We start from the raw sequence: 13,332 nt of genomic DNA on the forward strand, positions 1-13,332 counted from the left end.
ATGATGGAAGCTCAAATAGCGAGCATGAATAAATATGACATAATTACTTCAATTTCATGGGTCTAGAGTGACATCAAGGTTGACGTGAATCACTGCCACGGGGCATCGTAGATCAAACTCCTGCGAATCATCAATCCATAAAATAAACGAATGTGAAGGATTGTTTCACTTCGATACGAATTGCTTACTCGCTTAGGAATTTAGTTCCCTTCTCCAACTCAAACTCTTGTTTCAACCTGCGATCTAACGATCAAAAGCAAATTTACTGTCTCAGGCTGAAGCAAAAGTGTAAATCACCTCGTATCTTTGCATCCATGACGAGGCTTTGCTGTGAATTCGAGTATCGCTGTCATTGAATTCTAGACTCGAATGCATAAAGCGCTGGCAGGTTGTCCCAAGCAACGAGCCAAGCTTCAATTCGACCACATGGGTGAGTCCCGCTATTTCCCCTCCAACCGCCGCTAAACAACCAGCTCAGGGGGGACGATACAGACTATGATTGGCTGAACAAATACACCATGAACGGTGCCCTGAAGCGATAGACTTTAGCGCAGTCAGGTTTTCTCTTTAGTGAGAGCTTATGGCGGGCGATGCCTAGAAAGACAAAACATTCAGCATCCCCATTCAATACCCGACAATCTCCATCCACATTCGCAACTGCATCAATCAAAATCCACCAGCACAGCACACCACAGCTGCCTCGCATAGCGGTCGCCGCAATGCATCATGGCCAACGATGAGCGACAAAACAGCCAGAGCCCAAAGGCTCAGGCTCCCAGCCCAAGCCCGAGTCCAAGCGGCACCAGAGACGGGTCGCGTCCACAGACGGCCCATCGCGTCTCACACATCGGCAGCGATGATCTGGACCACACCGAGGCCACTGAGACATCAGAGATGACTGACGATACAGCCGCCGACACGTCGCAAGCCCAGCCAACAAACCCAACCACGGCGACATCTCCACACGACATTGCGATAACCGTTGATGATACGCACGCAAAATCTCAGGCCCGGGCAATTCCTCAGACCACCAGGAATCCCCCCACAAGCCACGAAGACTCGATGCTGCATTTGCCTGGTCACTCTGCCCCTGAAACCAGCTACTTTGACCCTATTTCCGTCGATGTCACACGGGGACATGACGATTCCTTGACTGAGGAGGACGTTAGACGCCACCTGGGAGACGTGGAGTCTAGCTTTTTGCCCGCCTTGTCGCCCATTCCAACTGCATCCACGAACCTGGAGGGCGGCGTCGACGACACGTACCAATTCGACTCCCCGACAAAAAAGCCTGCGCCTGCTCCCCAGCCTCTGCAGCGACATCAAGAAGAAGAAGAGGATCACGATGTAACTGTCGCGAGCACGAATACTTCCGGCTTTGAGAACTTTTCGTCACCGACTGCAGCTGCAACACGAAGAACTATTTCGCGCGCTGTTAGCATGGCGAGTCAGCCTGACAATCGTAACACAAGCTACGACGAGAGCGAAAAGGACGACACGGAACAGGAGAGCTCACAGGTATCTAGCGCTGGCGATAACGAGGCCCCTTTATCGAGAACCCATTCTTTGTCCGAAAAAGTCGATGCGGGCAGCACCCCTGGTCAATCCCTTCGAAGCCGACGACCAAAATATCTGCGCAGTCGCTTTGGTAGCCAGCGATCATCAACATCCTCATTTGCTACGAACCCCGAGTCTCACGAAGGCAGCGACATGACCATTGGTCTTGGTACCGATTACGCTTTACAGTCTGGCGGTGCAGTCCCCGCTATTGGAATGCTACGAAATCCCAGCAACCCGATGCTACGATCCATCAGCATAGGGAGCATGGGTAGTGTTGGATCAGCATTCGGCGCTGAGGATTACACTGATACTTCGTTACCGCAACTCGAACCGCTTCATGAAGTCGATAGTCCCGAACGGCAGCGACAAGATTTGCTAGAGACACCGAAGCCCTCTAAGGAAGGGTTCACTACAGCGCCTACAGATACGGTCATCGCGCGGCATGTTAGAAACGTCCAGGTACCCGAATCTTTGGCCAAGGAGTACAAGTACAAGGGTGGACTCGAAACACCCCGGAAACAATCCTCAATCGCCATGGGTTCCGTCAATACTGCCCGATCGGGCAAGAACTTGACGCTCAAAGAACAGAGCAGTACAATTGAGAGGCTGTCAAAGGAAAACTTCGATCTCAAGCTCAAAGTTATGTTCTTGAGCGATCGCCTTGACAAGCTGTCAGAAGAGGGTATCAAGGAAATGATCTCGGAGAATGTTGACCTTAAGACTGGTCTTGCGGTACTCCAACGTGACAACAAGGTTTTGCGGAGGCGGGTCAAAGAATTGGAGAAGCAAGTCCGAGATGAGGGAGAGCGTCCGAGCACAGCGCACAGTGGTGCATCATCGACAGATCAAACGGCCCGAATGGGAGATGAAGAGCGAGAAGAAGAGCTCATCTTTTTGCGGGAGCGGGTTGAGGAGTATGCCACTGAGATTGAGCGTTTACGGTCCGAAAGTTTGACCAAGGAGAATGAGCGACGAAAGTTCGCGGATATCGTCAGATCTCTTGGTGAGCGAAATAGCGGAAACATGGAGCGAGAAGAAGAGGCAGATGTGTGGAAGGATCTTCTGGAGCAAGAAACTGCGCGCAGAGAACAAGCCGATGACGAGAATAAGAGACTACGGGAGGAGGTGTTCAAGCTAAAGCAGGACATGTCTAGCCTGACTAGCGGGGGAGGCTTACACCACACGACAAACATTTACAACATCACAAAGAAACATCGCGACGGCAATGTATCACCAGGTCGACCTGTCTCTGGCCTTTCAGGCGATATGGAGAGCTCAAACGGCAATTTCAGTGCTGCGACCACACTCGTTGATGAGCTACGTCGCGAGAGTGAGCAGCTGCGTCATGAGAATGCCGAATTGAGACGCGAGGTCGGTGCGCAGACATCCATGCTGACTTCGAGGAACCGCGAAAAGGAGCGCCTCTACCAGGAGATTGAGGATCTCAAGATGGCTCAGCGACGAGGTCGGCCTGCCCCTTCAACAATTGACAGTCTCCTCGAGCGATCGGCTTCACAGGTTGGTGGTATGGAGAGACCCCAATCGCGGGGTAGCATGAAGACACGGACGCAAATTGAGGAGGAAGCCGACCGTGAAGAGCTGGAGAACAAGATGAACGAGATGCGCGACAAACTCAGTGAGGTCAAGCTGCAGAATCAAGAGTTGCAGCGCGAGCTTGAGATTTGCATGGAGGATTTCGAGGCTGCTATTGGCGACAAGCGACAGGCTGAAGAAGCAGCGATGACTCTGCAGGAGGACCTCAACAATGCGATGAACGACCTTGTTGCTTTACAATCCGAACGCGACGAAGCACTCCGTGAGCAGAACGAGATGGAGAGCGAATTTGAAGCGCTGCGGAAGGAGGCCCAAGAGGAGATTGATGCGTTGGAGTCAGAGGCCGATCAACAAGCTGAAGAGATGCAACGAGTACAAGCAGATCTACAGGACCGCTCAGAAAACTTTGACGCCTTGCAGGAAGAGATGCGCAAGATGAGCGAAGCCTTGATACGACTTGAAGACGACCAGGAGAACAAATTGCGACGCATCCAACAGCTCGAGCAGGAATTGGACTCGTCGAACAAGGAGCTTGAAGAACTGGAGCAGAAGCTCATGGAGGCTAACGACAAGAACCAGCGACTTTCAGTACAGCAAGAGTCGTCACAGGGAGAGATCGCATTCCTTCGAGAAGAGCAAGAGACCGACAAGATACGCATCGGCGACCTCGAAGCTGCAATGGCGAATGCCGAACAGAGCATCCGCGAAGAAAAGGAACGAGTCAAGGAATTGGAGAACCGTCTCCAACAAGAGCGACACCAGCGAGAGATTGTGGCGGACCAGGAGAAGGAGGAGGTTCAGCAGTTTGTCAATGAGCTTAACCGGGAAGCGTCAGCGGCCAAGGATGAGGCTCGTCGTCTGCGTAAGAACTTGACGTCAAGAGAGGTTGAGGCGACAGAGTGGAAGGAGAGGTTGATGGAGCTTGAGAATAATCTTCGTGAAGCTCTCGGTGACCTCAACGGTACCCGCTCTTCGCTGCTCAAGGTGAGTTGTCTCGTCTCGTATTTGTGGGGGATTTACGCTAACGGTCTAAGTCAATCGCCAAGTTACAGCGGGAGCTTGAGAATACGATCCGCGATCTGGATGCCAGCAAGGCGGCGCTTGTGGAGAAGGATCGTATCATCAAGATGCGCGATTCGCTACTTGAGTCGCATGCCCTCGAGAGTCGCAAACTTGCTGAGTTACTCGACAAAGAGCGCATTGCCCACCGCAACACAAAATCGCAGTACGACACGTTCCAGAAGTCGCATCAGCACCTTACTCGTACTGCAAGCAGTCAAGATGTCCGCATCGCTGAGCTCGAGACCAATAAGAGCCAAGATCGCAGGAGGATCGCACAGCTTGAGCAGTCGATGCGCGATCAACTACAAGAGCGCAATGAGCTACTGCTACAGCTTTGGCACAAGCTCAGTAAATTGTGCGGAAGAGAATGGGTCCATGGCAACTCCCTCATCGACCGCCAAGTCCTCCCATCAATCGAAGTCATCGCCAACCGCCTTCCCAGCTTCACCAAGAACCTGATGGCCGCCGTCAAAGCCATCGAGAACATGATTGGCTCCTTCGAAGTGCGCATCAAATCCGTCGAGCGCGACCTCCACAGGGAGTATCAAACGCTCGAGTCCAACCTCGAAGTGCGCACCAAGAAACTGGACCGTCTCGAAACCATGGTTAGAAACTCGGTCGCTTCAGGATCCCTCAGCCACGACGCAAGGTACTCCCGCCTGGAAGAAGCATATCGCCAGCTCAAAGTCGAAAACGCCACGCTCCGCACCGCAAACGACGTGCGCGCCCGAGCATCATACTCTAGCACCGAATTAGTTCCTCACTCACCATCACCCTCCGTCCCCCGCGGACCCAATGACCAACGCACAAGCCGTTCTAAATCTCGCTCAACCATTGCGCGCGCACACACCACCACCGCACTGCCAGGCTCGTCAGCAGGGGGGTTGGGGCTCCGCGACATGGCTGCTCTGAGCGAGGAGAATAACGGCGCTGCGAACGATAACAGGTGGTTGTTTAGACTGCGCGACATGGAGTATAAGCTCAAGATGGAGCGGGAGGGCCGGAACCAGGATAGACATGCTGCGAGGCAGAGGCTGGGAGGGCTGGAGATGGAGAATCGTGATTTGAAGGAGAGGATGAAGAGGGCTCTGGGGGACCTGGATTGAACAAAAAGCGTGGAGTTGATGGGTGCAAGGGCGGTTAATTATTAGCATAGATGGGAGCTAGGTGTTGATTGTGTATAACTGGACTGCATTGCTTGTATAAACCAAGTACGAGTATTCTTTTGTTGGTGTTGGGGAATATATTTGGGTATTATGATTATTTTGATGTTGGCAATGCTGAAGTGGTGATGGTGATTGTATTTACTGGGAGAGTGGGGTGTGCTGGTAGTGGGGGACAAGAAAACAGCGAACCTTATTGTAGGGTGTCAAAATAAACTCATCAAAAGGTACCCTAAACTTAGCAAAGAGTCTCCTAAGTTTAGGCTAGATTTACCTAAGTATTTCTATCGCTTAGGGTCAAGGTCCTGTGTTTTCTTCCCACCCCCTGGTGGGGTTGGCGCTGTGAAGTACGGGGAAGACACTGAAGAGAGGCAAGAAAGCTGAGGATCTCTTATCTAAGTGATGAAGATTTTGGTAAACTTGAAGTAATTATATCTCGTTGAGTCGAGACCAGTTTACTTGGCAGCTATTTAATGTCAGAGGTTTGAGGGCAGTAAGTGAGTGACGTGCTGTTTGGGTCTTGAAGTTAGGGACGCGATATAAGCAATAGGAATACTTATGTAGATTGAAGCCAGCTCGAGAGAGTTTGGGGTACTTTACTTGGGTCTCTAAACAGTGGTATTGTCTCAGTCACTGGTACCTTATGCTTTTTTTGCTGAAGACAGTTGAATGTCGTGGTCAAGAAAGACCTTCTGAGGTTAACCCCACACTGAACAAGGTTCTTATTCCCCGAAGCTGGGGAAGAATTTCTTGCTTTTCGAGGTATGATGCGGAATGTCCGAATGGAGTAGGACCGCGTTCTCCTCAGTTCGATATAAGATCCAACACCATTATCTTGTCACCATTCTGTATCATCCTCTATCTTATCACCATCTCCTCATCACCCTCATCGTATCTTGCACAATATTCCCATCAATTTCTGGTATCTTTTGGCACCGTCAAAATGCTGCGCGCATCGCTCGCCAAGCCCTCGCCCCCTGTCCTCCGCCGCTGCATGACATCGCTAGCCTCCAAAAAAGAAGGCGACATCTCGGATGCATTTACTTCGATGTCCGGGGTCAAGCGCGAGCCTTTAGCCGATCGATATCGTCAGCTGAAACTTACGCTCCTGCAAGGCCGTGAAGATAAGATTGTTCAGTCGTGGAACAAGCTACTACGTGAGTTGAGGCGGGAGAATGAGATTGTGGCCAAGAAGGGGCCGGGTGTTGTACCACAGATTGAGTTCAAGGATCTTGAGAGGAGTAGTGATGCGCTGAGGGAGGAGGTTAAGAAGAGAGGCGTTGTTGTGGTGAGGGGTGTTGTTCCGGAGGGTGAGGCGAGGGCGTATAAGGCTGAGGTGGAAGAGTATGTTGCTAGGAACCCATCTACACGAGGTATCTACCCCTACACTCCGCTTGTCAATTGACTTCGACTAACAAATACAGCATTTCCGCCTCACGATCCTCAAGTCTACGAATTGTACTGGTCGCCACCCCAACTAAAAGCCCGCTCACACCCCAACTTCCTCGCCGTGCAACACAACCTCATGTCCCTCTGGCACACCACCACCCCAACCTCAATCTCACTCTCCCAGCCATTCAGCTACGCCGACCGTCTTCGCATCCGCCAACCCGGCGACGCCAGCTTCGCTCTCGGTCCCCACATCGACGGCGGAAGCGTCGAGCGCTGGGAGCCAGAAGGTTACGGTGCTGGACACGTCTTCGATTCCATCCTCCAGGGAAACTGGGAGTCCTACGATCCGTGGGACGCGAGCGGGCGTGTCGACGCTGTGAACAATCGGTACAATGGACTAGGTGCTTGCTCGATGTTTAGAATGTGGCAGGGGTGGATGAGCATGAGCCATACTAAGCCTGGGGAGGGGACGCTGTTGGTGAATCCGCTGGTGAAGCTTTCTATGGCGTATGTGCTGCTGAGGCCGTTTTTCCAGGCGAGGAGGGAGGGATTGGGGCAGGGGTTCTTGGATGAGGGGAATTGGGAGTTGATGAGGGATGTTGATAGTGAGTTGCAGGGTGCGACGCCGGGGACGGGACAGGAGTTGACGGGGGAGTTGCATCCGCATTTAGAGCTTGAGAAGACGATGGTTCACGTTCCTGAGATACGGCCTGGAGATTTCGTAGCATGGCACTGCGACAGTAAGTCCCCTCCTGTCACCCATCACAACCTCCTCTACCGCAACACCACTGCCTATTAAATCAGCACTAACAGCACTTAGCAATACATTCAGTCGACAAAGTACACGCCGGCACAGCAGACTCTTCGGTGATGTACATCCCCATCTGTCCGATCACGGCGCAGAACGCAGAGTACATGGTGCGACAGCGTGAGGCTTTCCTCCGTGGCACGCCGGGGCCGGATTTCCCAGGCGGTGCGGGGGAGTCCGGACATGTGGGGCGGGGCACGGAGGAGATGCTGGACGGAGCGGCTCGTCGGGCGATGGGCCTGAGCGCGCTGAGGACGGAGGGGGAGGATGAGGTTGTTAGGGAGGCGAATCGGATCCTTGGGTTTTAAGCGGTGGCCTCAATCATGGTGATTTCGTCCGTCACGGTCATTTCTCCAGTTACCTGTCATTTATTTTTCACACCGGTTATTTCTGCAGCCGTATTTGTCGGTTGTTTCTTTGGTTCTCCGTGTCTCATTCTGATCAGGTAGTTTGTAATCAACTCTGGTTTGTAAGCCGATGTTTCATGAACCGTGCGATATTCGACCGTTTAGAACACTTGTTCAACGCACGTCCAACGAAACTACCCGTGGTCCTTAACCCGCACGGATGTCGGACAGCGATGATCCGGAGACGTTTAGCGTTACTGCCAGTCTCCGCAATGGCCCTCAATGGTCCTCAATGGATCCATTACTAATCGAGGAAGCATCTAGAGTCTTCAACCGGGTCGATCTGAGGGGGAAACTAGAAAGGTCCCATTAGTAAAGCAAGGCAAGCGGTGAAGACGGTGGAGAAAGGTTGAGGTCTCTTGAAACGGGGAGAGGAAGAGATATATATACCCCGTAGACATCGCCTCTCGGATTGTTCGGACAGACAAGCTTCATCACGCAATACACTACTATACCCAATTCACTCTACCTTCACTCTTCATTACTACCATCAAGGTTTCACTGCCCATCATGAGCTACACACTCTACGACGCCGCCATCCTCCACACCAAGGAAGCCCTTAACTCCTTGTCCTCGATTCTCAAAAAGGCCGAATCCCACGCCAACGCATCCTCATTCCCCACCGCCAAACTGGCCCCTGACATGCTGGACCTCAGCTTCCAGGTCCACTTCACCACCGACACAGCGCAGAAGATTGTCGCGCGCACAACCGGCACAGAGCCGCTTACCCTGTCTCGCGACGAGTGCACTACATTTGAGCAATACCAGGCTCGTATCGCGCATGTTCTCGAGGTCGTTGAGAAGGCTGACCGTGAACTTGTTGAGAAGCGTGGTGCTGAGGTTGTGACTATTGGGCTTGGACCCGGGAAGAGTGCGGATATGAAGGTTAGGGATTATGTGCAGGGATATGGAATTCCTAACGTTTTCTTCCACTTGACGACTGCGTATGCGATTTTGAGAAAGGAGGGTGTTGAGTTGGGCAAGCAGGACTATATCGGTGCTTTCATGAACCAGTACTTCTAAGCCTGAACACTAGTTGAGCTGATGTACTGGGATTAATAAAAGTGATTTGACGTTGACTGAGGCTGCATGAATGAGAGTGATGAGGTGTCTGTTAGAAGTGACCAAGACTAAACACTTATAACAACTGACTTTTTAGAAAAAGTTTGTATTAAGCTTGAGATAATTTTGATCAATTATTCTAAGTTCTTCGACGCCCTCAAGCTTTTGTTTTGATGTGTACTTCATTGGTTCATGATAAGTTCAGGGTAGCTGAACGGAGTAGCTGAAACTGAAGTCAAGCTGTCACACAAGATCAGATCCATTTGTCATCCTTGCTCGCCCCTCCATTTCCCGCCGCACTAATTCCGCCACTCCATCTCCATCTCCATCTTGAATTCAGCATCTTCAATTACCTGTCGTCTTCACCAAAATGGCTGCACACTGGTGGCTCCTCCGCGCAATTCAATCCTTCGAAGTCCGTCTGCCCTCCCTGCCCTAGTCCTCGATCACTAACAAATCCCAGGACCACATCGTCGCATCCGTACGCCTCTCGGCCTCACCCTCTGGGTTCTTCACTAACAACCACGACTTAGATCCTACGACAACCAGGTTTCCACCGCGCAGTAACGCGCATTCACAAGACCATCCACGAGAAGCAACACGGACGAAATCCGCACGAGCCTTTGGCACCGGGCGAAGCGACAGCGGATCCGAATACAGCTGGAAAGAACTCGGAGTTTGCGAAGCATTTTCTGGATGAGATTAAGAATCAGTTTCGGGGGAAGCCGACGGATATAACGAGGAAGTGAAAGAGATGGATTGATGATTTTATGATACCCTGGTTGTGATGAATAACGATTGGATGCGATGGTGGGAGGTATAAGAGTTGGATTGACGGATTAGATGGGGGAATGGAACAGGCGATTACCTGCCGACTTGTCCCTGCGATACGGACCTCGAATGCTACAACCATACGCACGCCGCAGGATCTTGAAATGGTCATGAGGAGGTGAATAGTATTTGTTGAGGACGACTAAGTCGCTCGGTCGATCCGAGCAGACACCTCTACTTGATCCTCCCTCCAAGCCATTTGCCTCAACACGACGATCTGGCCCGACACGTCGCAAAAGACTCCGATTTTCTTACCGATAGACCTTTATCTGTCTACGCCGTTAGCGAGATAGTTTGGAAACATGAACGGCCACTTTACTGTACAATACCGCGCCTACGGGCTGCCAATCATACCGATTACCGCTCCATGTCTTTCCTTCATTGCTGAATCGTCTATTATTGCAAAGGCCATGTCCACCTACGGATTACACGGCAGACAACACGCCACCATGTTCATATCCTTCCCAATTAACGCCGACAACTGTCCCCATTTCTCCAAGTTCACCTTGTGTCGCCTTAATCGACCAAGTCTTGGTGTAGAGTGCTGGGTATGTGTACTCGTAGTGTCGTTGAGAAGAGGAACGATGTCGATGCTGGTGTCTTTCGATGATGTCTTCCACATGGTGACTGTTGCTTGAGAGCAAATGCATTCCAAACCAGCAACAAAAGCCAGTTTTATAGCCCAAGCGTTTGTCGCTGACCGTGAGCTTCTGTCATCTCACGCGTGGTCATCGTCTTACCAAAAACTCTGGAATTAGCCGCGCCAAGCATCATCACCAAAGTAAGCTTTCAGCCGTCGCCAACGGGCGCACAGCACCAAATCACCAACCAGTCGTCAAAGATCGCCGCCAATCGTAGCTGACTCTTAGCTTACTCTGAGCTGTCCATCTCACGACAGCGTGGCATACTGCCCCCAATCAACCCAATTCATCGGCAGTCCTATATCCAGATTCGCTTCCAGCGCATCCTCCACAGCCCCCAGATTAAAACTTGGATCAATAGCCCCAAACACATCCGCCCCCGAAATCGCATCAATCAACGAAAAGTCCACGGCCTGCTCCACGCTCGGAACAGCGTTGACCATACTCGGGTTCGTCACGGCCACAGGATTCGTCACAGCCACAGGATTCACCGTCGTCGTCGGCGGCGGTGATTCCCGCGTGAGCGTGTTAGCAGCGCGCTCCATCTCCTTGAGCACCCGCTCGCCTAGCCCTGCCACCACGTTGGCGCTCCAGAAGTAGTCGCCGAATTTGCGGAGCATCTCGCAGTTGCGGCGGAATGCGTGCATGGCGCGCGAGCGGAACATGGGCAGGCGGGAGTGGCGCATCTTGCGGTACTCTACGCTTAGGGCGAGACAGACGGCGTAGGGGACGAAGGGCATGGGGGAGAGGTGGTCGCGCAGGACGGCGCAGGCGATGCGTTCTGCTGCGAGGGAGCGACGGGCGTTGGCAGATGGGGGAGGGAGGGTTGATGCTGCTGTGAGTGTGCCTGGTCGTGGGAGACGACATGATAAGATAATGACGGCGTGATAGAATGTTTCAATTGTTGCTGTGATCATTAGCCACGTACTCCATGGGATGGGAGACTTACCAATGAGTGACCCCGGTACTTTGAGCGCATCAGCGTTAACGATCATGGCCTCGAGAACTGGAAGATCGATGTAAGCAATCTTATCCAAGCCGCTCGCCTCAGCACTTGGTCCCGGACGATACAGCTCAATGACCTGATCCAACCACTGCACAACACTCAAGAACAGCCTAAAGCACGGCGGTCTCTTCCTAATACACCCATCCAGATTCGCGCCTATATCCCTCTCATGCATAAGACACGGCCTCCCATACACCGCGGCATTAATCCGATCAACCGCCCAAACCGCACAGAACAGCGTTTCCAGCTCCTCACTGTTGGGCCCGTCGTATCTCAACAAGTGAAGACCGAGTGTTTGGATGTGGTGAATAGCGCGGCCGCCGAGTTGCGCGGGGAGATCTGCTTCTTCGGAGGAGTTGGGCTGGGTGTAGAGGGATAGGAGGATGAGGGCGCGGATGTGAAGGACTCTGTCTGTTATGATGCTTGTTTCGAGGATTGCGCGGACGGCGGAGGAGACGGATTGCATGAAGTCTTGGCAGGGGAGGAGATCATCGCCTTTGTTCTGGAGATGGAGATATAGCGCCATGCTTGGGTCTGTGGATGCAGCGAGACAGATGAGTTGTCTCAACACCACACTCGTGGGTTCATCGCCTTCTAGCGCAGTCTCCGGTATAATCGGCATGATGGGATGGATCTTTTCAAGATACAGCGCTTTTAGTTTGAGGTAGTCTTGATGTGGCGGAAGACAGGATAGACAATGCTCCTTGACGAACGGTAGTAAAAACTGATCCATTATCGGGGGCGGCCTTGAAGTGATGAATTGACTTGCTTGTCCAGGATTATTCGAAGAAAGCCATATTCCTACATCTCCTTTCTGTGAGGTCTCGCGGACGGATGCTGAGCCTGTAGCTTCCATGAACATGCCCTCTGGGTTGAGGTCCCCCACGAAGCGGGAAGATTGATTCGGCGTGCTTCCTGATTCGCGCCTTGGAGTTGGCGCAGCAGGACTGGCATTTGCGGTTGAGTTTGCATATTGAAGCGATGAGTCTGTGAGAGCAGTCCGTTGTGTTGGTAAAGGTAATGATCTGGTGGTGTCAATTTGGAAAACTGAACATGGTAGTGGCCCACTCACGTTGACCGGGATGTCTCATCTTCTTCCACGGGAGGCGAAGTCTCATCGACTGCATCTTCAGCATGAACGCAGCGCCTCTACTCGATCAGCACCCCCACTCTCACTATTCCCGGAGTGTGTCAGTGAGCGCTCACCTTTTTCTTGCGACATGAGGCACAGGCGTGCTGGACCTGTTTGCGCTTCACGGGGAGACCGCCGCGCGAAGGGTCCGAGGCGACGAATTTGACATGTTTTGAAGGAGTGGGCATTATTATGGCATGTGAGTAAGTGCGTCAGTGAGAGGATTGGATGCTTAAAGTTAGTGGATTAAGGTGAAGGACGCGTCGGTGAGGAATGGGAAGAGGATTAGTCAGCTCGGTAAGATTTGGTTGGAGGACAACACCATGAGTTGAGTATCACGAGAATATGAATGGAGTGGTTTGTGTAGCGCAAGGAATGCTTGGAAAGTATTGTTAGGAGTGTGATGGCTATGTTGGAGGATGTGAAACGTGGCTGATTGGTGGGAGGACGTTTGGGACCCGAGAGTCTGGGTAAGCGCCCAGAAGGAGATTGTGATTGAACTGTAATTGCAGCTTGGGAATGGCTTCGATTGTCCTGCCATTTACGGAGGGAGGGATGGATCTTGGCTGTCAGATCGACCGGGTGGCGGATCATCCCGTATCTCAACACCCTCACAACCACTAATATCGGGCAGAACACAAACAGTAAACATCTCGATAATTGCAATTCAATATGCAACAAGCATTCAATAAAAGCGACACAATATCGTCGCAC

General features: G+C 52.0%; 5 protein-coding genes; 4 read left to right on the forward strand and 1 right to left on the reverse strand.

Annotated features, from left to right (window-relative positions):
* Positions 1–726: 726 nt before the first annotated feature.
* Positions 727–5,282, forward strand: FFUJ_08206 (probable apsB protein; the record flags this gene model as incomplete). XM_023581120.1 has 2 exons in its annotated part: positions 727–4,098; positions 4,149–5,282. 2 exons carry the CDS (start codon positions 727–729, stop codon positions 5,280–5,282), a joined length of 4,506 nt encoding a protein of 1,501 aa, XP_023433920.1.
* Positions 5,283–6,282: 1,000 nt separating this feature from the next.
* On the forward strand, positions 6,283–7,847 carry FFUJ_08205 (uncharacterized protein; the record flags this gene model as incomplete). XM_023581121.1 has 3 exons in its annotated part: positions 6,283–6,712; positions 6,764–7,471; positions 7,552–7,847. 3 exons carry the CDS (start codon positions 6,283–6,285, stop codon positions 7,845–7,847), a joined length of 1,434 nt encoding a protein of 477 aa, XP_023433776.1.
* Positions 7,848–8,456: 609 nt separating this feature from the next.
* FFUJ_08204 (uncharacterized protein) lies at positions 8,457–8,969 on the forward strand (the record flags this gene model as incomplete). The annotated part of the gene is made up of 1 exon (XM_023581122.1): positions 8,457–8,969. The coding sequence occupies one exon, from the start codon at positions 8,457–8,459 to the stop codon at positions 8,967–8,969; it is 513 nt and encodes a 170-aa protein (XP_023433777.1).
* Positions 8,970–9,378: 409 nt separating this feature from the next.
* FFUJ_08203 (uncharacterized protein) lies at positions 9,379–9,757 on the forward strand (the record flags this gene model as incomplete). XM_023581123.1 has 3 exons in its annotated part: positions 9,379–9,423; positions 9,472–9,489; positions 9,542–9,757. The coding sequence occupies 3 exons, from the start codon at positions 9,379–9,381 to the stop codon at positions 9,755–9,757; spliced, it is 279 nt and encodes a 92-aa protein (XP_023433778.1).
* A 971-nt stretch (positions 9,758–10,728) lies between these two features.
* On the reverse strand, positions 10,729–12,806 carry FFUJ_08202 (uncharacterized protein; the record flags this gene model as incomplete). XM_023581124.1 has 4 exons in its annotated part: positions 10,729–11,261; positions 11,430–12,511; positions 12,559–12,635; positions 12,693–12,806. The coding sequence occupies 4 exons, from the start codon at positions 12,804–12,806 to the stop codon at positions 10,729–10,731; spliced, it is 1,806 nt and encodes a 601-aa protein (XP_023433779.1).
* Between the last annotated feature and the right edge of the window lie 526 nt (positions 12,807–13,332).

Source organism: Fusarium fujikuroi, chromosome FFUJ_chr07, assembly GCF_900079805.1.
Source record: "Fusarium fujikuroi IMI 58289 draft genome, chromosome FFUJ_chr07".
NCBI lineage: Eukaryota > Fungi > Ascomycota > Sordariomycetes > Hypocreales > Nectriaceae > Fusarium > Fusarium fujikuroi.